The following is a 25747-nucleotide window of genomic DNA, read 5'->3' on the forward strand; positions in this document are numbered from 1 at the left end:
TGTCTGCTCAGTTGCTTATGCACGGGCAAATCTGTGAGGGATTGTTTGGCAAATTGCTAACAGTTGGGCACTAACGATTAAGAGTTCGTATCTACAATGAGTACGAGTATAATCCCTTTTTTCATATTTCATGTAATATTCGTAGCGTTATCTAATGCAAGATTGCGCACACAACTGAGCATAAACAATTCACAAAAGAAATGAAAATGATGAAGAGGATGGGGGCAAAATTTATATAAAGAATTTTCTTATACAATCTGCTTTAACAAGCTGCACAATTCACAATTCGCCTTGGTGTCACGAACATGGAACATCGCTGGGAATGATGTTTAGCAAGGAGGCATCCTCCACACAAGCCAACGACAACTGCAACCAGGCAACACACCTGCTCTGGCAGTCGTTGTGTGTGTGTGTGGGTGTGTGTGTGGGTGTGTGTGGGTGTGTGAGTGTGTTGATTGCACAAAGCAACCAAGCCCGTCAAGTCCTTGGTGACGTGTTGAACGAAAGAATGAAAGAAGCAACTGTTAGCAGAGCCAAGGAACAGAAAGAACACCGGGGACACGGCTCAGCTGAGTTGCGACCGTTAAGGCAGCACAGTGGTTGAAAAGCAGTTTTTAATGGGCTGCAACAGTGCTACAGCTTGCCAAACAATCAGGCAGCAATTGAATACTTCACGAACATAAAATAGTTTAAAACATTTATTAATTCATTACATAGAAAATTTAATTTTCAATTTAGTCTAAATTCGGAAAGTGCAAACTTAATTTTCGTATTAAATTACATCTATGTTTTGTAATGATAAATATCATTATTTTAGTGTGTAGACCCTTCCCAAAAATGAAGTATTAGCGAGAGAAACAATGCTATAATTTGTTGTATAGACGTTCAGCGTTTGAGTACTTCTCGAATAAAGAAACTTTTTAAAACATTGATTTATTTATAATTTTCTAATTGAATTGCTAAATTTCAATTTAAAAATTTCCTTCTATTCAAATAGTTTAATGGTTAATAATATTGTACATTTAAGTTTTAAATTTTCTATTTTATTTAGACAGAATTCACTATCTCGTCAACCTCATCTCTCGCCTTTGAACAATTCGCTTCCATAAGTATTATCCACATTTCTTTTAATGATTCATCCATTTTAACTATGCGTAATAAGCCTGTAGAGCTTTGTTATTATTATGTTCGTTGAAGAATTTTCAGCATTCCTGTCATTGCTGTCATCAACATTGCTTCAATCTGCACTTCGAAATTAGCTCTATTGAAGCCAGAGCAAGTCGTCAGAATATTTCTCTGGCAACGGTCTGCTTCCTGTATTGTGCTTTTCCTTCACTTCTTATCTGCTTCCCATTTCCCCTTCTTTCTCCCTTTTGCTCTTCATCAATTGAAAATTGTGAAGTTTTTTTTGTTGTGTTGTTTGCTTTTGCAATCATTTCTCTTTGCTACTGTTGTAGATGTTGTTGTTGTAGTAGTTGTTGTTGCTGTTATGTTTGTGTATAGGTGGACACGTGTCTCACGTGCGTCGTTGTACTCTGCCACTAACGGTAAATGCTTGCACCATGTTGACCCCTCACGCTACCGTTGCGTCACACACCGTTGCCCGGGCAACATGCAAAACTGCAGTTTTCCATGCGAAAACACGCGTCGATTCACACACACACATACACATATCCCAACATTCAAATACAATAGACAATGTGTGTGTGTGTGTGGATGCGTGGGTGTGTATGTGGATGTGTGTATGGGGATTTTGCGGGGGTGTTGTTTGAGGGTATAAAGTCGCCTGACAGATTAGGTTTACAATTGCCAATACTAATGAACTGTCAATTCCACCACATGTTGAACTACCAAACGAATAAGAATCAATTCCACGTTAACTACAACGCCTGATAAATACTCTACATTGCACTACAAAAACTTAGGCAGGTGCCATTGTAGCTAGAAGATCTTCTATATTTTTACTAACTATAACAAACATTAGTGAAAATTTGTTTTACAGCCCATATTGTAAAAATAGTAATAAATTCATTATTTGATATTATTTATTTTGATTTAATTTCCTAATGAAAGAATGATACAAGAACAAAATAAATTGAATAGAATAAAAATATTGATTATTATTAAATTTCGAAACATCTTCTCCCTATATTGTCGCCTTAAGACTCAAAGTACTTATAATGCTTTGCTTAGAAACCAAAAAATATTCAGACATAACCTCAAAATTGCACTGGACTGCGCTGAAAAGTATGCTATGCTTGGGTTTATCCACCAGGGAATTACGTATACGTATAATGAATCATTAATATTAGCTTCATTATGGTAGAAATAGTTAAATAGGGTAATAGTAGGCTATGAAAAATGTAGAAAAGTAAAATATTTCATTACAATAATTAAAATGACAGTACAAATTAATATTTTCAAAATTTATTTTTTTTTTTTTAGGAGTTTTATTGAATGTTACTATATTGCAACATAGTATAATAATAAGCATATATATTGCATTACCATATTAACAGCTAGCATAACTAAATAATGTTCTATAGCAGTATTAGTAAAATGATAAAAATTTGTATTTATAGTAATTCAATGGGAGTAGTAGGAATTATTAGTAGTAAGAACCTTTCTACATGACCTTCCAATTTTTAATGAGAACTTTCCTAACCTTTCACTGTACTTCCGTTAAATATGAATGAAGATTAACCATTTTGACTATTTTAATCTCCAAAACATTAAATTTATTGTGCAACTACTTTTCACAATCTTTTGTATTATTCAAAAAACTAAATTCATATATTTTTACTGACATTGCAAACTGCATGACGTTGTGAATATGCCCGCTGCAAACAAATATAAGCGACGTAATAAGCAGCAACAGTTTGTGGCTGCGCGAGTCTCCGTTCTCCTTCTGGGGTTGTCGGCTTGTCGTAGCACTCACTATCAGCAGCGGGGGCGAACAGGGAAACGCTGCTCAGCGTCGCGCTGTTTGGCTGAGCGTAGTGCAGTGCTCAGAATGCAACGAGCCGTGTGTTAAGAGTTTCCCGCTGCCATTGGCACTCGCACACACACACACACATATATACACACACACACACACACACACACTCGAAGAGAGACGGGCACACGCGCTCAGCTTTGTATTGACGCACTCGACGGGGCGATGAGAACACGTCAAAGGCATAAAAGCCCCGAAACGAATCCAAGTACCAAGTGAGCTGCAGTCGCAGTCACATTCGCAGTCGCAGTCGGCAATTGAGCGTTGACGCGAGCGCGTCGCGTGTTCGGAATAAAAACAAGAAACTAGTTTTACTGCAATTGATAATACGAGCAATTGATCAATTTGTTGAACTCGTAAATAAATTTAGCAAAACAAATCATCTGGAATTAAAAAAAATGGCCTTGCGTAGCGCAAATGTGATGTGGTTTCGCCATGGACTGCGTCTCCACGATAATCCAGCTTTATTATCCGCATTGGCGGACAAAGATCATGGCGTTGCATTAATACCCATATTCATATTCGATGGCGAGAGTGCTGGTAAATAAACTAATAATGCTTTACAACTATGTTTATCTTCTGTTTAATGTTTTCCTCCCGCATCTTCGATTACATTTATCATCGGCTAACTGTGAGCTAATAGCGCAATTCAGCGACTTTTTGTTACCAAATATTTAGTTGGCCATATCATTTTACGCTTCTCATGCACTGTTTTGCATGACTCGCGGGGCAGACAGCGACGAACGGCAGCGGGTACTGCAAATATAATGAGTGAGTGCTGTGAGTACTCGTTTGTATTCGTATTCGTATTCGTTCTCAGACCTAGGTGCAATACAGCAATGCGTTCTAATCCAATTTGTGAGAGCAAGCGAGAGAGCGAGACTGTGAGAGACTTCGCTTACAAGCGATTGAATCGAATGCAATTTGCTGCTCAGAGAGACTCTGCCTGATAAGATACATATATAGATACTTATGAATATCTATGTACAGTGCATTGCCGGCACACATGTAAATCGTTTTTAATATATATAAATATTTATAAGTACAGTATTTGCAAAAAAGGTGTTTTGAGTTCACTTTGATCGCCAAGATAATTCCAACGGTAATTGTTATTCGTTATATTGTACTTGTAATTATTTGCGATTATCAATAATCATGTGCACAAAACAAAGCTGAGTTTTAAAATTGTAAAGCAATACCGTATATAATTACTTTATATTTAGTATAATGAAAAATTTATTAGTTTATTTAAATACTTAATAATATTAATATGAAATCTTTTTTAATGAATGTTCAAGCCTAGAAGTTAGTTTATTCCATATGCAAATTTTGTATTATATTTTGATAACAATTCATTTTCATATTTGATATTCCGCATTTCTAACTTTCTTTTCATATGCATAATCAAAAACATATTTCATTTATAAAACAAGCAAGAAAGATACAGCCGAGTATGCTCGAAAATCGTCTCTAGTTTCGGAATTACGCTTGATATTCTTTTTTTCCATTTTCGGGGGGCGGAAGTGGATGTGAAAAAATTTTAGATAAATTTGAAAAATCTGCGTGCAAAAATAACACATGCTGTCGAAAAAAAATTATATGTAGCTCTATCGCTTATAGTCTCAGAGATTCAATATCAATTTTTGATCTGTTTTGTTTTATTTGCACTTGTATGATTGAAATTCAACAAATTGCTTTATTTTTCTTAGGCACCAAGAGCGTGGGCTTCAATCGCATGCGATTTTTGCTGGACTCGCTGCAGGACATCGACCAGCAGCTGCAATCGGAGACTGAAGGACGAGGCTGTCTGTTCATTTTTGAGGGAAATCCAGTGGAGATCTTTCGGCGACTCAATGAGCAGGTGCGTCTGCACAAGATCTGCGTGGAGCAGGATTGCGAACCCATTTGGAATGAGCGCGATGATGCCACCAAGAATCTATGCAACGAGTTGGGCATCGAGTATGTGGAGAAGGTGTCGCACACGCTGTGGGATCCACGCACAGTGATCGATACGAATGGAGGTATTGCACCACTGACTTATCAAATGTTCCTGGTGAGCTAATCTTGGCATCGTTCAACACTACAAATTACTTATACACAAATTTCTGTTATAGCACACTGTGCAAATTATTGGTTTGCCGCCGCGGCCAGTGCATGATCCGCATTTTGGAGGTGTGAGCTTTGTGCAGTTGTCGCCAGAGTTGCGCCGAGATTTGGGTTGTTTTGAGCAGCTGCCTACGCCGGAGCATTTCAACATATACAGCGACAATATGGGCTACTTATCCAAGATCAATTGGATCGGCGGAGAAAGCCAAGCATTAGAACTGTTGGGCGAGCGTCTGAAGATTGAACAACATGCCTTCGAACGTGGCTTTTATCTGCCCAATCAGGCAATGCCCAATATTCTGGATACGCCCAGATCGATGAGCGCTCATCTGCGTTTTGGCTGCCTCTCGGTACGCCGATTCTATTGGAGTGTGCACGATCTCTTCAAGAATGTGCAGCTTCGTGCCTGTGTGCGCGGCGTGCAAATGACAGGCGGCGCTCACATTACCGGACAGCTCATCTGGCGTGAATATTTCTATACGATGTCGGTGAATAATCCGAATTACGACCGCATGGAAGGCAACGAGATTTGCCTGAACATTCCATGGGCTAAGCCCAACGATGAGCAGCTGCAGCGTTGGCGTCTGGGACAAACTGGATTTCCTCTCATCGATGGCGCCATGAGGCAACTACTTGCTGAGGGTTGGCTGCATCACACACTGCGCAACACTGTTGCCACATTCCTAACACGCGGCGGCCTTTGGCAAAACTGGGAGTACGGTGTGCAGCATTTCCTCAAGTATCTGCTGGATGCCGATTGGTCTGTTTGTGCTGGCAATTGGATGTGGGTATCGAGTTCGGCGTTTGAACGCTTGCTTGATTCCTCGCTGGTCACCTGTCCGGTTGCATTGGCCAAGCGCCTGGATCCCGAGGGCATCTACATCAAGCAGTATGTTCCGGAGCTGCAGAATGTGCCCAAGGAGTTCATGTGAGTTCAAATGCGTATACTTAATATTACGAATTTTTTAGCTGAAGAACTTTGATTTCGATAGCAGAAAAGACTGCATTATTTTAATTATTAGAGAATGTTTTTAAGCTGCGAATACTCAATTTAAAACTACCAAAACTTTATATTATGTTAATAACTTTTAACTGTTCACATTTGTGATGGCAGAATATACACAACTATTTTGAATATTAGAATCTCCTTTTGAGATTCAAGTATCCAATTTAAAATTGCTATTACTTTAAATCAAACATTTGTAACTGTAGAACTTTGAATAGCTGTATTCAGAAAGAAGTGGTAGATCCTCTTGTTGAAATCAAATAGATGTACTATTAAACAATATCAGAGCACAAAACCATTTTTTATATGGAAGAAAGCTGTTATTTTAGAAATGCGGTTCACAATTTAATATGTTTATCTTTTCTATAGAAAATTATTTTAATGAAACAACATGAGCAGCTGTAGCTCTCTTCTGTTTATTATTTAAGCTATACATAAATTTGTGCAACCACATTTAATTTCCATTGCTTAAAAGATTTTTTCTTAAAGGAAATCTAGGCTATCCTATTTGAGCATCCGTATTTAATTTCCATTGCATAATAATTTGAACAGTCTTGAGTTAGAACTTATGTAGTTCCACATTAAGATGAACCAATTGCCTGGCAAGTCGCCTCACTCTTCTATTTATTTAAATATAACTTAAATGATCAATACTTCTATTCCATAAAAATTCCATTAATTTGAAGTAGATTTATCTAAGTATTAAAAATTTAAATAAATTACTTTGACAGCTTTAGTATTTCATATACAATATATTCTTTTATACTCTCTTACCTTCATTTCATTTAACTTATTTCAGCCATGAGCCCTGGCGCATGTCTGCCGAGCAACAGGAGCGCTACGAGTGCCTCATCGGCGTGCATTATCCGGAGCGTATACTTGATCTTGCAGTGGCTGGCAAACGGAATACGCTTGCCATGAATTCGCTGCGCAATTCACTGATAACTCCACAGCCACATTGTCGTCCTTCGAATGAGGAGGAAGTGCGTCAGTTTTTTTGGTTGGTCGACTGAGCTGAGTGTTGTTGTTTTGTAAAATGTTTCTCATATTAATATGTATCTGTTTTAATTTCCTCAGTATCGATATAATAAAAAGTAATCACTATTCAAGTATCATTAATAATGCTTTATTCTGTTTTTAATTTGTAATTTTTTAATTAAAATATTTGCTACAATACAATTTGTATTTTCAATGTTTTTAACAGCTTATATAACCCATGCATACATTACTTTCTTTTGTTTTGTTGTTGGCTTATTTTAAAGTGATTTATATATAATTATTATTATCATTTTTATTACATTATCAAATTAACATCATTAATTAAAATGAATTCATTGTGTGTTTGGTTTTTTTTGTTGTTTGAGAAAAATTGAACGCGAATTAAGTTGAAAGTTTTCAATTTAATTATATATAATTAATTAGATTCATTCTTAATTTGAAAGTTTATTTTCCATTTATTTATAATTCTCTAGTTCGTGTTTTGTTTTGTTTTCCGTTCTTTGACTTGTGTATATTTTATGTTAATGCCTAAAATTGTATTTCGAATATAATCCTTTGGTTTCTTTTTTGTTTGCATTTTACTTGTAGAATGAGTGCAATAAATTTCGTTATACCAAGGCCAATATTATGGGATTAGCTTATGGGCTTGTTTAATGGGACCTATAAAGATTTATTGTTGAAACTTGAGTCCCTCGACAGTTGTTACAAATTAGTAAGGAAAACAGAAAAGTTATCCCCGACAAGGCCGAAGCTAATAAGTTCCTCACAAAGAATCCTTAAGGATGAGGAAAAATTTCTACACATATAGAAGTGGAGAAGTATAATTATTGAATTTTTCTTTGCAAGGAATACGCAGAATATACAGATTTCGAAATACGAATAAATTCGAATAAACATTTAGAGCGCATTTGTTCGGGGGAAAACGATTTGCATAGTGTAATATATATATATATATAAATATGTATGTAAATTTCCTATATACTTATTTAGTATATATGGTATTACGGTACAATTGCTGAATAAAATATTCAACCAACCAACGAAATTGAACGGGAACTCACAGCAAATAACAATATACTCTTTTTACAACTATTTGAATATCATCTCATAACGTATTTGTAACATATATTCAAGGATTTTCCCTATATTTTTCTCTTTTTCTGTATTCTTTTCTTTTCTATGTATTATGTACAAACACACATACATAAGTATCTACAGTGAGGCCATGCATGGCTTACATGTGTATATCTCCTCTACATATGCATATATGTATACGCTGTGTATAGGTGTGTAGATGTGCGAGTGTGAGTGTTCGTGTTTTGGCTACAACGAAAAAACCCGGCTCAGATTTTGCCTATAAAAATAAAAGCATTCGCCCCATTAAATATGCAATACTTTCCCCAGCATTATGTAAATTTTTATCTTGCTGCCAGTGCGTTTTTGTCCTAACTGTGTGTTCATGAAGTTACATATGGAAAATCCATGCTTTAAGCTTATGAGGTTCAATTAAATTCACTTTTGTGAGTGTATTTCGTATTTCATATAGTTACTATTTATTCCCTTATACTGGATTCCATGCTGTGCTTTATATTCATTGTTTATATTATTATTATTATATCATAAGTATTATGTCTGTGTCTGTTAAAAGCCGTTCGTTAGGTTTTACTTTAAAATGGACGTTTTATAGATAGATAAAGTTAATACTTTGAGCAGAAAATAGCGGCAAGTGTTTGAAACATTCGGATTTGGTACTAGAGGTGGTGCCCATATATCTATGTATATAAGATGTGTGTGCTCTGATCAAATTTCGTCAATGCTATCAATTCTGGCAGTATATATTGTATATTCATGTTTTTGTTTGCTCATCTACTCTACAAAGACAAAGAGATCACCTTCAAATCAAATGGGCAGAGGTTGCAGTGTTTAAGGGGAGGTGAGGAAGAGTTTATCAGCTTGAAGAATTGATATGCTTCATGGCATAATACCGGAAATAAAGTAACAACCCCCCTTTAGTCTTACGGTTCTACATAATTCATGAATTCGCATCTCGAACTCGACTTCGCCGCATGGCTAAACGAATGCAAGACTCGCTCACAAACTCTTTCCAATGTAAATATATCAAGAAATCTGACAACTTCGTTGCACGATTTACATATGCAGATCGTTCCACTACATGTTTTGTGGCTTTGTTTGGTGGTGGTGTGGGTTTTATATATATATGTGTGTGTGTTGTATATCAGACAAGTTGATATCGACTTTTGTTTTTATTGGTTTTACTTGGCTTCGATGCACTTTTTATTCATTTCATTTGACTCGTTTGTGTGTGTGTTTTGTCAGGCAACATTTTGTGTTGCATTGTTGCTATTAAACTTTTTACATTTGCTGTCATTAAGTTTATTTCATTTACAGTTGCAACTTAAACAAATCATATCAATAATACAAATTGAATTCGAGGCAACAACTTTTAAATATTAATGCTAAAGTGTGACTTTTTGTTTGTAATAATGTAGTAAGGGGATTAAATGGATTGTGTGTTGTTGTGTATATCCTGATTACATTTTCCGTACAAAATAAAACTTAACCAAAGGGCACTGTTGTTGATTGGTTATGTTGATTGGTGTTCTTGATGCTGCTGATCTTGCCTTGTTGCTGTTGATGTGTTGATGTGCTTGGGAGCTACTCTAGATCTAAGCTTTGCTGTTGTTTTTTTTATTTTTTTTGTTTGTTGTTGTTATACACTTGGTGTTTTTGTTGTTCTTCCTTCTCTTGTCGGCAATTATTTTATCGTATTCGTTTCCTTTTTTCCAATCGCATTTTAGTTAAGTTTTCCTTTTTAAATTTATTTATGCTCTTTTTACCATTTCATTGCATTTTGTTTTTCTTGTGTGTTTTTTTTACATTTACATATCTGGCTTTGTTAATTGTCTACTAAATTTAATCACCATCCGCACGCATGCCCCGCACCTCGCCCACCAGACGCGCCTTGTCAAGCTCATCCTTGACCTTTTCCTCAATGGCGCGAATGTCCTCCATTGTTAGACCGAACCAGCGATCAGTTGAACAGAAAACTTGGCTGTAGTAGAAGAAAATATCAAGTTTAATAAAAGTATGCCCGACTACAATTATATAACATTTATCTCACCGATGGAAGTTTGTGAAGAGACGTCGCTCGGACTTTTGTATGAAATTCTCTACTCTTGTCTGCAGACCAAACCATTTGAACTCACACGTGACCAGCTTATAGCAGGTCATCACAGGATCAACGCGTTTTCGCCAATCAGCGCCCACTAAAGGACCACGACCAGTTTTCTTCGATTGGTAGCTGTGAAGAGAAAGATAGCATTACATTTTTGTTATATATGATATAATCAAAAAAATATTTTAATAATTTAAATTATATGTATATGCTTAACTTACGTGGTTGGATCCTCTTCGGGCTTATAGTCAGCGGGCAGAATCGGATCATTGGCAATGTCGATGTGAACAACTTCGCGCACTTTCAGCTTATCGGGCGTCAGTTCATGAACCTGAAAGTAGATGGATTGAAGACAGAATCGCCATTTTAGAAACCAATATTATGTGTGGCAGATGTTAAGCAGCACAATTAAAGCAACATTAAAGCTAAATTAACTAATTAAAGGTTCGATTAGCATAGTTTACACACAACCTATAAGCGATATAACGATCTGATAAATGAATAAAGTACGCAAAAGTGTGTAAAAATCATAATTAATTTCGAATAACTCACATTAGGCAAATCGCCAAGATCGTTTGCAAAATGATGCGAATCACAATAAATTACAAAGTTCTGATTCATATAGCCAGGATTCTAACAGTGATACAGTCAAAATTATGAACAAAAATACCCAAAAAGGAAACGCACCCAAAAATGTTGCAAATGTTCAATTTAAAATTTCCACAACCAAAAACGAATTTGCAATATAAATGAACGAACGAGACAATTTAATTTTTTTTTTTTGTTGGTTAGATTTTGAACAGATTTCGTTATTGTTTATAATCGTGTAAGTAATGGAAGAAATAGAGAAATACGAAAAACACAAATTAGTTAAATACTGTTTATAAAATTCACTTACATTTTCTGAGTCTCCCGCATCTCCGACGTGCAACGTGTCGATGATTATTTTGAATGCCTCTTTCATGAATTTGGGATTCTAAAAGAGTGTGTATCAAGTCCATAAGATTAAATAAACATTTTTTGATTAAATGTATCCCTTATTCAATTACAATTTAATCTCTTAAATTAAAAGCCTTGTGTTGAGTGCCAAATTTTAAATACTTGTTGCTCAAATAAAATGTACAAATTTCAAAGGTTATATTGAAGTTTTAACAATTTCCCAATCATGTTTCAACTGCATTTACTTAACAGTTTCATACATTCTGTGAATGCTCACGTTTCATCATCACAAAGGGGGAATTCGCTGTGTAAGGCCCTCAACATCGATTGAAAAGAAATCAATTTGCAGTAAGCGGATTGCGAGTCCTTTAACCCTTTTGTGCAGTTAAGACTCTTCAGTTTTATACAGATAATATCAAGAGATGTTTACGTTGTTTTCCTCGCTGGTTCACAAATGGAACTTTTTTGCCCCGCATATGCATATCTCGTATGTATGAGTGTATATATATTTACCGTAATAATCGTTCGACAATAAGGATAAGCATTCCATGCCTCCTCATGTATCTCCAATGAGCCCTTGGGCGCCAATAGTCTTATGTACGCTGGAACTTTTGATTGCAGATGGTAGATCTTATATGTATACTGACCGGAATTGTATTTGCCGCCTGAGAATGAAATGGGGAAAAACAGAGAAAAACAATGAGACAGCAAAATAAAAGTGGAAAGTGCCGTTTGCTTAAAAATAGCTGCTTACCCAACAATGGATAATTTTCGAAGGGTTCATTTTTTAATACCTCAATGCCCTCGCCACCTCCCGTGTTCTCCTTTGACGCCTCTGCCACTGAGAATAATTGTGCTACTTGATACTGTAAACAGGGCAGAAGAATGAAAAAAAAAACATTGAAATAATCATTAAACGCATAAAAGGCATTAAGTATGCAATCTCTCTCTTACCTCATCCACGGTTAATGGTAAAGTCACGCGGCTGAAATGAGACACAAACAAAAAAACGAGGATACATGTTAAACAAATATAAAAGGTATTTTTAATTAATTAATTTTAATATGTGCTTCAATTTTTAATTAAATGTAGACTGCGTGCGCGCGCTTCAAAACTTTTGTTGGTCTGCGCAAAAATTCATTTCCAAAAACAACCTAAAAGTATGCTACACTTTAAAGTTCGAATAAGCGAGTTTATGGATGTGTGTGTGAGTTCACACAGCACACAGTACACAGCAGAGACTGCAAAGGCAAAAGAGAGGGAGAGACGGTTCTGGTCCCTGGCACAACATAATTGCGACGGCCTTGAAACTTATTCGCACTGGCTTCACTTTGTTGCGGTTCTTGTGGCATGGCCCAGGGACCACAAATTGAATAAGTCAACTACTGTAAATACGAAATTACAAAACATTTGCAAAGGCCTAACCACGTTTGTATACTCTCTCAAAAGTTGATGAATTATATATTGCAAGATTTAAAATACTCAAAAATATTTCAGGAACTATAGAGATATGCAACAATAAATATTGTATTGTACTACAGAGAAACTAAATACACACATTTTATTAAGGTCAAAATCAAAAAATTCAAGTTTGGTTTACTTTTGAGTTATGCAAAACGTTAAATGTTAAACAAACGTAACTGCTTTCAAAACTAAAACAAGAAAGCTGCAGTCGAGTGTGTTCGTCTGTGAATTACCCGCTACCCATTTTCAATAAAAGCAAAACAGTGCGGTATTATTCTTAAAATATTTCATATGTTAAACCCCAAAAATAATAAAATATACCGAAAGTTGTATTTGGTATATTGATGAAGTACTACATTCGAAAAATACCATAGAGGTCAAAATATACCAGAACATCAGATACCAAAAAAGCTAAGACCCGATTGCGATTAAATAACTTATACAATTTTTATCCGGAGACATAAATACTAGTTATTATTGTGTATACCAAAATTCGAGCTGAAAAATTACGCTTGTTTTTCGATTCGTAGCAAAATTTTGAAACAACATGTTGACGCTGACGAAGAATTTTATGGGGTCTTTTTGCCTGTTAAATACGTTTCCTATCGGAACAAAGTTATAATATCTTAATGGGCGTCGGGTATACAAATAATATTTTTCAAGGTCTGCGTAAAACAAGTATCGGACATCTTTTTTGCTCGTTGCAGTATTTTTTTCGTGTCTGGAGAGGAAATGAGAAATTGGCAAGAAAGTGGTGGCGCCTTTTGGTCGTGACGTAAGCATTTTGGTGCAGCCGTAAACTTGCCCAAGGTGCAAAACTTGGCCCATAAAACAGAGGTAGTTAAGTTTCTCATTTAGCCAAGTTATATGAGCTGTCGTCGCGTTGACATTTTTTTTGTCGTTGCTGTTGTCATTATCAAGCTGAGGCACGCAGAGAACAGAGAACAGAGAGCAGCGTGCAACAATATGAGAGAATTAAGAACAATGAGATTTTCCAGCCTGTTAGCTGGGGATGTGGCTGTGGCACCTCTGACTGTGGCTGCTGCCGTTTTAGAGGCGACTTTCAGTGGCAATTAACCTTTTGCCATTGTTGACACGTTTAATGACGTGTTGCTAATTGCCTGCCTAATGCCACACGGAACCTTGTGGGCGTGGCCCTGTCTTATTGGACTCAGGGACTCACGGACTTCGACTCACTTAACCTATGTTGCCATCTCTATCCATGTCTCTGCCGCTGTTGCTTCTGCTTCTGCTTCTGCTGCCACAGACCATTTGTCGGCCTCAAAAAAGTTGACTCGACAACTGCAACTTAATAAAGGTTAAAGTTCAGCCAACTTAACACCTCGGAAAGCAACAGCAACAGCCACAGCAACATCAACGCACAGTTGCTTAGTCTGCTCATCTTTGTAGTGAGTGGGCGTGGCAACAACTGGGCAATTTATTCACAAAACTGTGTGCCAAGTAAATTGACTTATTAACACTTAATTTGGTGTGCAAAACAGTTAATCCTCAACCTTTGAGCATGGTTTGGAATGGATTAGAAGATTAAATGCGTCAGCTGGGGTCGATTATCAAGGGGCTTAATTTATTTGCGCTGTGTTGATGCTGCTGAAAATTGAATTTGCAAGATATTCCTTAAAGGAAAACACAATTGAATAGCAGAAAGTTTATCTCAAAGGAAGCGTTGGAATTTAAATGAATTTAAACGATACAATTTATTTTAATATGCTTAAAAGCAAAAAGCTATTTTACTTAAATTCGTTTTCTTTGCAAACTTTTGTGCCTATTTAAATAAATTGAAATATAAACTTAAAGTGAGCATTTTCCGCTTTGCTTGCCAGTTTAATCAGCTGCCGTTGAATCAATTCAAATTACAAAAGTTTCTGATAAAGTAAATTGCTCGCAAAGTGTGTTCCCCTCTCTCGCTACACAAACATTAACAAATAGAGCAAGCAAGCGAACAAACAAAGCAACAACACAGTCGAGATAAATGACTGCGGCAAATAAGATAAGTAAATAACTTTTTTTTTTGGAGCAGGGTTCAAACTAACTAGGTCAAAAATCAAATGGCGACAGATCAAACGAAATGTGTCTGCTACAGCGCGTAACGCTGACTAAGAAGAACAAGCTAAAATACAGTATAGAAAAGTATAAAAACAAAAATTATGCAGAAAAGCGAGGGGAAGTATTGAAGTGCAGATACGGTCGGAAAGTTGGCTTAGAAAACGAAACAAGACAAGTGGGAGGCACTTTGAAAATTGCCACGATGTGCTTGAGTTGTCATGGGGAAACGGCAGCAAGAGCAATGTGAAAGGGCAGGGGCGGGGGGGAAAAGTCAAAAGAGTCACGAAAATAAAACAACAAAATATTGAAGTACTCTTAATGAGCGACCCGAGCAAAAGTCCACACACTCTTCCTCTTCCCGGGACACAAGGGCAATCCATTGAGTACAGAGATCCAAACACACACACACACACACATAGAAGGGGAATGGCATTGTCTTTGTTGTCATAATTGAAAATGGAAAGTGAATATGCGGTTAAGTGTGTATTTGTGTGTGTGTGTTGGCCAGATGAGACAAGCTTGGCCAAGGCTCTTCTGCTGCCTCTGCTGTGGTCGAATTGTGGGCGTGGATTCCACTTGAATGAGCTCTACAGATTGGCCAAATAGTATTTGTGAAGGCCACCCCACAAAACAAGATATGAACAGGAAAGAGTCATTATTGGCATTGATTGCCTCATACCCTGCAATTTCAATGTGCAAATAGTTACAATTTCACCATTGAAGTTGATATTTTCGACTTGTTTTATGGCATCATCAAACCATATTATTTACTATCAGATACATAATCTATATAGGCTATATGGTGCCATATATGATAATTATCGGTCTATGGAATAGATTAGAAACTGTCATTCAACTTACATTAAGGTTCTAACATATAATGGAATAGAAAAAAAATAGTTGCAAAAATGTCAGCTTTAAGTTGTTACATTACATTAGAATCATTTGTTTTGTTTTATATTCATTTTACTTAGATAAATTGTTCAAAATTGTTGTTGTCATGTTTCCTCTTCTTAAATTCGATATCTTCGCAGACTTCTCTCGTTGCAATAGTAAACCTAAAAAACATTCTACTGTATATATTTTGTACAAATATTTTTCAAGCTCTATTTGTAAGTGTCTCGTTGAACAAAGCTGCTAAAAAAAAATGCCGTTAGTTTTCTTATCTTATCGCAACAACGACTCACACATTATACAATATGTATCGGTGTCTGTAAATCTGATTAGGAAAATGAACAAATGCGCCATCGAAAAGATTAGGAAATTGAATATAAATTGGGGAACTAAGGAGTCGATTCATAGACAGATACTACCAGATAGTCATATTAAAGTTTAACAACTTTCACGCGACCAACAAACACAATGAAAAGTAGTATTAGATCGCTCTTGTTTGTTTGCTTAGATTGAATTTGAAGCCGATTCGATGACTTAAATGATACAGGTGCAATTTCCTATCAGTTTAGCGATCGTTCAAAGTTCTATTTGAAAAGTTGCTGTTCACGTGGCGCAATGACACTAGCTTAATATAAGTACTATAATAGTCACAACAATTAAAGCGAGATCAGCACATTAAGTAAGTGCATTGCCTAGCTACAATGTGGTTTTGTTAATCGCTTCCCAAAACTTGTTTGATCTTTTGCGTACTTAAAGCAATCAACGTTGACCTCACGCAATTAAATACTAAACATATTTGTCTATATCGTAAAGTAACTCGTAAACTTAGCAGTTCAAAGCGACTAAAAAATAACTTGTAAGTTCATCAAAATAGTAACCAAATAATTTGATAGAGGTAAAACTATTAAGCTATAGAATTCACAAAAATCTATAAAAGCGAAGTAAGCTAAGTTTATTATTACTAAATGCCACCAAATAAAATTTACAAAAAAAGATGGCTATACCTTTCAACTTATTCAATTGAATATCTATAATATATATAATTATCATATCATGTTTACTAACGACCCCAATCAATGTACTATCGCAGCCTATGCCAACCCTTTAAAGAATATAGTCAACTATTAACTAATGCCAAATGGTTGCATGAAAAACTCTATTGCAATCAAAATATTTGTTTAGCTCAGCCGCAATTATTTATACAACATACAATTTAAAACTACAAACAAACATATGCATGATATGGAATATATATATTTTTTTGTAGTAGTGCAAATGTATTCATATCATGCTGGTGATTGTTTTTCTTGCTGTTGATTCGCTGGTGTGGAAATTATAAAAATTTCAACGCTATTGTTAAATGAAGCAAAAAAGTGCGCCTACTGCGGAACGCATAAACATTTCAATGCCCATTGGCAATGACATAAAACAAATAACGGAAAACACAACACAACACATTGCAACAACAACAATCATGAATATATTATTGTTTAATTTAAGCGACAGCTCGCCACTTGCGTTGGCCAGTAATTAATTTCTGATGTGTGTTTAAAATTTGTTTGCTCCAACTTTTCTGTTGGCTGTTGACAGTTTTTCATTCACAGCGCGATAACAAATACAAAAAAAAGAAGAAAAAACAAAATGGCAAACAATATATCGCTTACTCCGCATTCTCCTCCTTGCCCGCATCTTTTTCGACCCCTCACTTGACTCATGACCACAGCTTTTCATTGACGACAGCTATTTATTGTTGGTCGCGTTTTGTGGTTTTCTAAATTTGTTTAGGTTCTTTCTCCACTTGCGATTTCATTTCATTTACCTTTCTTTCGCAGTAATTGTTTGTTTTCTACCGTTTTCGACATTTCACTATAATTTCGTGTTATGTAAACATTGGCTGAGCGTACTGAATTACAGCTACAGCCATTGGATAACTTAACTCTAATTGGATTTCTTTGTATTGAGCTCAGAGCTCACGTAAATTAAGCAAGTATCGACAGCCATTTATGGCAGTTTTACTTTGATTTATTAGCAGTTATTACCGTAAAAGCTTCTGCTTAGAAAATATTGAAAACAACTGTAGAAGGATCTATTAAAAACTATAATTAACGAAGCTGGAAACTTCGAAGTTCGAAATTAACCGAAATTATAATTAACCAGTAATTGAAGTGAACCATTCAACCCTTTTTAGAAAGAAAGAGTACAGATTTTCCAATTTGTCAGTCTTATATATTTAAAACATTGAAAAATCTAAATAAGCTAGATTTGAGTTGAGAATGCTTTTAGTGAAGTTGAAATAATAAATGCTAATACAATGTATAATTTATTTTAAATTCCTGCATAATTTATCAATCAATCGGAAAGCATACAAATTATAATTAATGGAAAATATTTATGGAAATGATGAACATTACAAATATCGAGCTGACATCGCAATATTGTCAGACAATTGCCGAATTGATTGAGTACCGAAGAAGATGCTATCTGTGCTTCTCTTTGCACATCTGTATTTCTGCTCTGTTTATCAGAGCTGTGCTATGTGTCCTTCAATTGTCGCACAAAGTCAAATCAATTAAAAATTAAACAGTTTATTTTTGGCAATTTCCGCTCATAAATGGAAAATGTCAAGGCACAGGGAGATGGCCGGAGACACGGCTAACGTGAACAACATGCAAATGACAAAATGAAATCATGTCCAATTGATGCGTCAACACATCAGACAGGTGATATACATTTTTATCGATAAACTCATTTATCGAAATGGATGAGAGAAATGCAAAATATTGCCGTAGGAACAAAGTGTATGAAGAAAAATTCGAAATATTGCAATATTCCTTTCGATCGCAAGCTCAAGTTAATAATAAGCAAAGTCAACAAAGTAATTGAGCATTAAAATCGTAAAAGTTAATGCCTGAAATAGCCCTTGGCAAGCGAATTGCTCAATTGGCAGGCAACAATAAGGTGTGAAAGAGACAGTATAAAAAGCACGCATACACTCGCAGGCACGCACGAATGCATGCACTGCTAGTAGGTAGTAAAAACACACTTCGTCGTGAGTCGCGACGATTGCCGTTATCAAATGTATTGCCAACTTGTTTGATTAAATGTAGCTGCTGATAACGCAGCTGGAAAACCGGCGCGCAAAACTAGCATGAAAAAACGGTGTAGTCAGAAATGACAGGAGAGTGCGAGAGAGACAGCAAGAGAGCCAAAGAGAGTGTCAAAAGGCGAAAAAAAAATAGGCAGAGAGAGGACAGCTGTCAGACAGATGAGTCATGCCAACAACAAAAAACATAAACTTTGCACTCTCCTTTCAGCCAACAGCGAAACACAAACAACAAAGACACCAAATATCGGTAACGTGGCAGAGGCGCTCTTTCAACGATTTTTGGCGACGCATGCAAATGAAAGTTGTTTATTTTTATTCTTTCTTTCTTGAATTTATTTATGGATTCCGGAAGTGTTTTTCCTTAATAAAGACGTAAATAACTTTGAATATATTAGATTAGGATTTGGTGGTACTCGCGTTACGTCATCTGTGGAGTCATATCAACAACAACAAAAGCGCAAAAAGAGAGCTAAATGAATGAGGCGCCCTCTATTGTGCGCTGATAAGAACTAGAGTTATTGCATCGACCATGACAATAATAATAATATGAATATGAAAAAAAGAAAGTTAATAAATTGAAGCAATTTGCAAATCAGTTGGCAACGCGACTTTAAAGCAAAACGATAACGAGTACGAAAGAGAGCGAAAGCGAGTGAGTGAGAGCAGCACGAGAGCGCAGCGTCTGAGAATAAATGAGCGTAAAATCGATTTGTCACAATCAGCGGCTTGTCCACGTTATGCACCACAGTTGGCAACACACACAAATAAAATTGACAATTTAATAAAACAAAAATACTTACAATTCCTTGATCTGCATTTTGTTTCCTTCCAAATGTATTGCTACGTTGATTTACTGTTTTGTTTGTCAGGCGGCAGGCAGCACCACACCAAAAGAGATAGATTGAGAATAAGAGAGGGAGAAAGGGGAAATTTTGGTTTAGATTTTTTTGAATTTTAATGTGTTGCACTTGAATGCAACCTTCTCACACGCGATCACGGAGGAGAATGCACTGAAAATGCGACGATTTTCCAATGACTGACAAGTGGGTAAAGCAATAGGTTTTCCCACACTTCTTTTATTGATGGAATATAATTTTGTGTGTGATGTTAACTGCCCACTTTTTTAAGCAGTTTTTTCGTTTTGTTGCATGTCGGCAAAAAGCACGAGTCACTTACGCACACAATGGCACACACACACCCGCTCTCAAATGACAGACACTCACACAAACAAATACTTCTTGCGCCAACTATAATTTGTACACGTACAACTTCTATTGCTAATTGTAGTTGACTGCCGTTTTTGTTTACTCGCGAAAACGCTTTGCGTATATATTCAGTTTCAGCAGTAATAGTAATTGATTTTTGTACACGACGACGAGACGCAATGTGACCAAACTATACAAAATCAAGGTGAACACAGACAACAATAGTGTTGTGAGCAAACACCATTTGAAATTATCAATAGAATTTCTGGTATTTTGCATTACTTTACTACCAGCGGTCACACTGGCAGCGACAACATTTTTTGTAACTACAATCGATAAAATTCCATTGTTACGTTTAATCGAAATACTTGCACGTGTAGCACGCAAAACATAAATGTACGCATTTGATTAACAAAAAGATAAACAATAATTATGGGAAAATTAAATGTTACGGTGTTGCGCTACCTGACCAGAGAGGACTTTCGTGTGCTGACAGCTATCGAAATGGGCATGAAGAATCACGAACTGGTGCCCGGTCCATTGGCCGCTGCCATTGCGAACCTCAAGACAGGTGGAGTCCACAAGTTGCTCAAGGAGTTGTGCAAGCACAAACTCTTATCCTACGAGAGAGGCAAGAGATGTAAGTTTACTTCGAAAGACCTAAGTTCTCTTGCTAATGTTGAGTAACTATTTTGTAGATGACGGTTATCGCTTGACGAACACAGGCTACGATTATCTTGCACTAAAATCCTTGACGCTGCGTGGATCTGTGAGTTCTTTTGGTAACCAGATCGGCATTGGCAAGGAATCGAACATCTATGTGGTTGCTGACGAGGATGGTACGCCCATTTGCCTTAAATTGCATCGTTTAGGTCGCACTTGCTTCCGCAATGTAAAGTCAAAACGGGATTATCATGGACGCAGACATAAGGCATCCTGGTTGTATTTGTCGCGCATCTCGGCGACTCGTGAGTTTGCCTACATGTCGGCGCTGTATGATCGTGGCTTTCCCGTGCCCAAGCCCATTGATTTCAATCGCCACTGTGTGCTTATGGATCTAGTCAAAGGCTGGCCAATGTGAGTGAATTGCAATGCAAAACAATTCACGTTTAAATTAATTTGTTGTATTTTTAGGACACAAGTACATGAGCTGCTGGATGCCCCGCAGGTTTATGATGACCTCATGAATCTCATTGTGCGTCTAGGCAATTCAGGAGTTATTCACGGGGATTTCAATGAATTCAATTTGATGGTCACCGACGAAGGCAAACCTATTCTCATTGATTTCCCACAGATGATGTCCACTTCTCACGAGAATGCTAAATTGTAAGTGAAGATAAAAAAGTCTTTATTTTTTGTTATATGGTTCAATCGTTTATAGCTTCTTTGAGCGTGACGTGAACTGTGTTCGTGAAATGTTCCGTCGCAAGTTTGGGTACGAAAGCGAGGATTATCCCAAGTTCAGTGACTTGGTTCGTGAGGATGACCTGGACGCTGAGGTACATTGCACTGGCTATGGTTTCACCAAGGAAATGGAGCAAGAGCTGCTGCAGGAATACGGCATGGTTGAACTCGACGAACACCCGGACGAGGAGGAAAACGAGGAACAAGCTGGTGATGATGAACCACCAACTTTGGTGCCTGCTGCTGCCGAAATTGACGAGTATCGGAGACAGTTGGAGAATGAAGTCTCGTACAGTGAGACGAAAGTTACACAGAAATCGGATGATGCTATTAGGCGTTACATTGAATCGTGTACACAGTACTTGGGTAATCTGAGTGTAGGTCCCGAAGTCTCTGATCAGACCTTAGCTGCAGCACCAAAAGACATCGAAACTATCGCCCCAATCGAAGAAGTCATCGAGAAACCCATAGAAGCAGTGCCGACTCTAGCGGAAACAACAACAGAAGCAGTTGAAGATGCGCATTCCATCAGTTCCAATGACTTGGAGACAGATGACATGCCTGAACTGGCCGGTCTCGATCCCAATTCTCGCATGTATCGCCTCAAAATGGTCGAACAGATGCTTAACGATGCGCGTAGTCAGCGTTCCTACTCCACCACAGCCAGCACAATAGCTCCCTCAGTGATCACGGATCGCATACGCCGTAACATGGATATAAGGGAGAGGCGCGACCATCGCAAGCGCTGTGTTGCCAAGGGAGAAGCAAGTGCTGTGCATCGTCATCGTAAGGAGAACAAAGATGTGGTCAAGGAATACGCGGGCTGGGATTTTTAATTCATTTTGATTTGTCGCTTCGATAAACTCTTATGTATATAATCATCGATACAAATCTATTAAAATATTTACATATATGATTTACTAAGGTCAGACTTTTACTTGCAACTGCTAATAATGATTTCGTAATCTTGAAAATAATGGTGAAATAGATACTTACTTGATATAATTTCTTATATGTAGTTCAACAGAAGATTTTTTTCAAATTTGCAAGTCAAGTTTGATTAAAACGTTGTTCACGTTGCGCAAGCACGGGACTAAAAGCAAACTAGCTTATAAGCACAGAGAGAGTCCCCTCGAGATAGATTTATTGGGGAGCGGTAATCACAAAGCACCACAATTCTTACAAATACAATATCATCTCTATAAGCTTCTCAACGGCAATAAACATTATGCAAATAAAAGACGTGGCCCAATAGAGTCTGATTATCGTCAAAGGAAATCTTAATATAAAAGCAAACGCATCCGGATATACAAGAACACTCGTAAGCAACACCTGTTGATATCAAGTTCAAGAGCCGGCAATAAAACAATACAAAATGCCCAAGCAAGTTGTTAACGAATTCCATGTGGCGCCCGTTTGGCTTACACATGATTATGTCGAACAGAAACTGCGATTGCATCTCAAGGATAAGACTCTACAGCTGCAGGAGCTGCAGATTCAGCCAGCCACAGCGAATGGAGAAAATTATTCAAGTGTGATGACGCGCATAAATGTGAAATACATGGACAAAACTGTGAAGAACACGAAGGATACATACCTGGTGAAGACTACATTTGCTGACATGGATCCGACGGCTTATTTGCTGGAGCCCTACGGCATTTATGTCAGAGAAATGAACATGTATGAAGAAGTGCTGCCCAAGATGTCAGATATTCTGAAGCAGAGCCTCGGCGATCATTACCAGCAGTTGTTTGCAGGTACAATGAATGTGGATCGAGAGCGTAACTCGATCATATTTCAGGATCTCTCCTTTGGAAAACTTTTTTGTGGCTGATCGTATAAAGCAATTGGATCGCGAGCACGCTCAATTGGCATTGGAAAAACTGGCCTTATTCCACGCAGCTTCCACGGTGCTTAACCAAAGGCAACCCGGCATATTTGCGGATAAATACGAACGATGCTTCTTCAATAAACACACCCGAGGATATCAGCCCATGATGGAGAATATGATAAAAGCTTTGAAACTATCCCTTAGAGATGATGAGGAGCTGTATCCACGCTATGGAGAAAAGCTCAAAAGAGTCGCTGAACATATTATGGAATATTGCGAAAGACTAATGGAACCAAAGCAGGACGATTTTTTGACCTTGTGCCATGGTGATCTTTGGACAGCGAATATGATGTTCCATAACAACGCACAAGGAAGACCTGACAATGTGTTATTAATAGATTTTCAGTTTAGTGTCTGGAACTCACCGGCTATAGATTTACATTACTTTTTCTGCACATCTTTCCAAGACGATCTTTGCCATACCGAAATGGTTCAATTCTATTATACAAAACTTGTTCAGGCTTTGAAGAATCTCAACTTCAAGGGCCACATACCAAGTCTTTTTGACTTTCAGCTACAGTTCCAAGCTCGCTCTTTTTATGGTACGTATCCGATCTTATTTCAATTGATAACCAATTTTGTAATACATTGTTTACTTTTTGCAGGTATTTTTGCAGCCTTTGCTTTTCAACCTTGCATGTTGCATATGGGAAAAGACGAGTTTTCCATAAGAAGAGCAGTTTGTCCCTCAAAAGAAGCTGAAGCGGTGCGAATTTCTCTTTATAAAACCGAAATCATGCGACAGAAAATTAAGAGGTTTTTGCCAATTTTTGATCGCTTGGGTTTGTTGGATGATATGTAAATTTATTTTTAAATGAATAAAGTATATTGTGAAATATAATAATATAATAATAATAATAATATAAGGTTAATGTTCTTTAAAAATATACAAAACAAAATTAAATTTTTATAAACTATGGGTAGTGGCAATGACAAAATTTGCACGGATTTGGGCTGCAAGCATTCGCTAAATAACATTTCTGCGTCCGTTCAACAGGGTGTCCGCCTAAAACAGTTAAATATTTACGGAAAATTACACAAAATTAAGAGTCGCATAAAATGAAGGTGTCCGCAATTTACTGTATTTCCCCTAGATACACCGATATTTAAATCCATCGATAAGATAAGAGTCTCATGAGTCTGAAAGAAGCACTTGAGATATAAAACACAATAAAATATGCACTATACTTTATGGCTTCCGACTGTGTGTTGGTAATATATGTAGATCTTACACATCCGAAACAAGACATAAAATATAACAATATGTTAGAGTCTTTTATCTTGAAAAAAATAAAATTGAATGGTTGTTTATTCAGGAAATGGTTATGAAATATGTTTACACAAGTATTAAGTCGTTAAATGTGCGTATACTATTAGCTTACTGGCCATGCTAATAATACAAATGTAATAATATTCGAATAAAAAAATCTGTTGTCTACTTAAAAGTAACACTGATCGCTTTCCTTGCTATCATTTTGTTGGTTTTTTCTTTTTATTTTCACTGAAGTTTGTATATTTCGTGGTGGTCTGGTCTAGTGAACTTTGCATACTTAATTGAAAGTACATATATAAAAAAGCAATCATTTTTTACATAGTTATAACAATTTGCCTATAAAACATAAATTAATCTTAATTCTAATCGCATAGGGAAGTAACCAAAATTCGCAACCCTAAAAATATTCGATCACATTTGATAAAGTATTTATTAAAACAACCAGTTCAATTAGTTAAATTAGTAGTGTAATCTAAATTATTTGTCTTATAATTTACTATAATGATGAAATTTAAAGGTATATTCTAGAGCTTTTAGATGCTTCCGAGTTGTATTATGTTGTAATCTTTGCCTGCGTTGTAGTTGCTTTGCTTTGCTTTGATTTTGAAATTTCGCATGATACGCTTGAAGGAATAACAAAAAAAAACAAATTGTAGCTCTGGCCTTGGACATCGAATATAATGTTTCACAATTATGATCAAGAAGACCAGACAATGTAATCTTCATAGACTTTCCGTTTAGTGACTGTAACTCACTTGTTCAGGCTTTGAAGAATCTCAATTTCAAGGGTCACATACCGAATCTCAGCTACAGTTCCAAGCTCGTTCTTTTTTCAATTGAGATCTTTAATACATACATATATGTTTTTTACTTTGCAGCTATTTTTGCAGCCCTGGATTCCTCCCATGCATTATGCACCTCGGAAAGGAAGAGCTCTCCATACAAAGGGGCATTTCTCCTTTAAAATAAGATGATACTGTACGTGTTTCCTTGCATAAAACAAGACAGAAAATTAAGAGGTTTTTGCAAATTTTTGATCGTTTAGGCTTATTAGATGACATTTAGATTAAAAATATTTGTAAATAAAGAAAAATTCAAAAAAATTGATAGTTTAAATATAATCTGATGTTCAAATGCATCTATAGGATAAGGATTCTTAAGGCTGGAAAAAAAAATGTCAGCAATTTGAAGAATGAAAGACCTTG

The 25747-nt window shown here is 36.6% G+C and overlaps 4 protein-coding genes across 7 annotated transcripts; 3 read left to right on the top strand and 1 right to left on the bottom strand.

Annotated features, from left to right (window-relative positions):
• Positions 1 to 3229: 3229 nt before the first annotated feature.
• LOC133835495 (cryptochrome-1) lies at positions 3230 to 7229 on the top strand. Its single transcript, XM_062265450.1, has 4 exons — positions 3230 to 3535; positions 4705 to 5048; positions 5110 to 6029; positions 6907 to 7229. Exons 1-4 carry the CDS (start codon positions 3394 to 3396, stop codon positions 7118 to 7120), a joined length of 1620 nt encoding a protein of 539 aa, XP_062121434.1. The 5' UTR covers positions 3230 to 3393; the 3' UTR covers positions 7121 to 7229.
• A 2570-nt stretch (positions 7230 to 9799) lies between these two features.
• Positions 9800 to 20182, bottom strand: LOC133835496 (phosphatidylinositol transfer protein beta isoform). 4 transcript variants are annotated; one of them, XM_062265453.1, is made up of 9 exons: positions 20036 to 20182; positions 19570 to 19622; positions 12196 to 12226; positions 11996 to 12107; positions 11755 to 11906; positions 10855 to 10935; positions 10524 to 10633; positions 10249 to 10428; positions 9800 to 10179 (listed from the first exon to the last, which is right to left on the bottom strand). In XM_062265453.1, the coding sequence occupies exons 2-9, from the start codon at positions 19584 to 19586 to the stop codon at positions 10041 to 10043; spliced, it is 822 nt and encodes a 273-aa protein (XP_062121437.1). In that variant the 5' UTR covers positions 19587 to 19622; positions 20036 to 20182; the 3' UTR covers positions 9800 to 10040. The 4 variants fall into 4 exon arrangements, with proteins under 4 accessions (XP_062121437.1, XP_062121436.1, XP_062121439.1 ...); XM_062265452.1 differs by having other exon boundaries at positions 19993 to 20173; XM_062265455.1 differs by lacking the exon at positions 10855 to 10935 and adding an exon at positions 11201 to 11278 and having other exon boundaries at positions 19993 to 20170.
• A 122-nt stretch (positions 20183 to 20304) lies between these two features.
• LOC133835493 (serine/threonine-protein kinase RIO2) lies at positions 20305 to 22302 on the top strand. Its single transcript, XM_062265448.1, has 4 exons — positions 20305 to 20614; positions 20673 to 21051; positions 21109 to 21300; positions 21356 to 22302. Exons 1-4 carry the CDS (start codon positions 20407 to 20409, stop codon positions 22212 to 22214), a joined length of 1638 nt encoding a protein of 545 aa, XP_062121432.1. The 5' UTR covers positions 20305 to 20406; the 3' UTR covers positions 22215 to 22302.
• Positions 22303 to 22535: 233 nt separating this feature from the next.
• LOC133835494 (uncharacterized) lies at positions 22536 to 25642 on the top strand. The gene is given in 4 exon segments (XM_062265449.1): positions 22536 to 23184; positions 23186 to 23811; positions 23875 to 24051; positions 25588 to 25642. Coding segments are annotated over 4 exon segments (1254 nt in total). The 5' UTR covers positions 22536 to 22753; the 3' UTR covers positions 25608 to 25642.
• Positions 25643 to 25747: the final 105 nt, after the last annotated feature.

The sequence above is a fragment of the Drosophila sulfurigaster genome, chromosome 2R, assembly GCF_023558435.1.
Source record: "Drosophila sulfurigaster albostrigata strain 15112-1811.04 chromosome 2R, ASM2355843v2, whole genome shotgun sequence".
Taxonomy (NCBI): domain Eukaryota; kingdom Metazoa; phylum Arthropoda; class Insecta; order Diptera; family Drosophilidae; genus Drosophila; species Drosophila sulfurigaster.

Excerpts from the sequence above, each read along its gene's own strand:
- LOC133835495 (XM_062265450.1), top strand. The coding sequence starts at position 3,394 with ATGGCCTTGCGTAGCGCAAATGTGATGTGGTTTCGCCATGGACTGCGT. Across the intron at positions 5,049-5,109 it reads TGACTTATCAAATGTTCCTG|CACACTGTGCAAATTATTGG; the intron begins GTGAGCTAATCT and ends TTTCTGTTATAG. Across the intron at positions 6,030-6,906 it reads AATGTGCCCAAGGAGTTCAT|CCATGAGCCCTGGCGCATGT; the intron begins GTGAGTTCAAAT and ends AACTTATTTCAG.
- LOC133835496 (XM_062265453.1), bottom strand. Across the intron at positions 10,936-11,754 it reads ATTGTCGAACGATTATTACG|AATCCTGGCTATATGAATCA; the intron begins GTAAATATATAT and ends TATCACTGTTAG. Across the intron at positions 10,634-10,854 it reads ATCTTGGCGATTTGCCTAAT|GTTCATGAACTGACGCCCGA; the intron begins GTGAGTTATTCG and ends ATCTACTTTCAG.
- LOC133835493 (XM_062265448.1), top strand. The coding sequence starts at position 20,407 with ATGGGAAAATTAAATGTTACGGTGTTGCGCTACCTGACCAGAGAGGAC. Across the intron at positions 20,615-20,672 it reads CTACGAGAGAGGCAAGAGAT|ATGACGGTTATCGCTTGACG; the intron begins GTAAGTTTACTT and ends ACTATTTTGTAG. Across the intron at positions 21,052-21,108 it reads CTAGTCAAAGGCTGGCCAAT|GACACAAGTACATGAGCTGC; the intron begins GTGAGTGAATTG and ends TTGTATTTTTAG.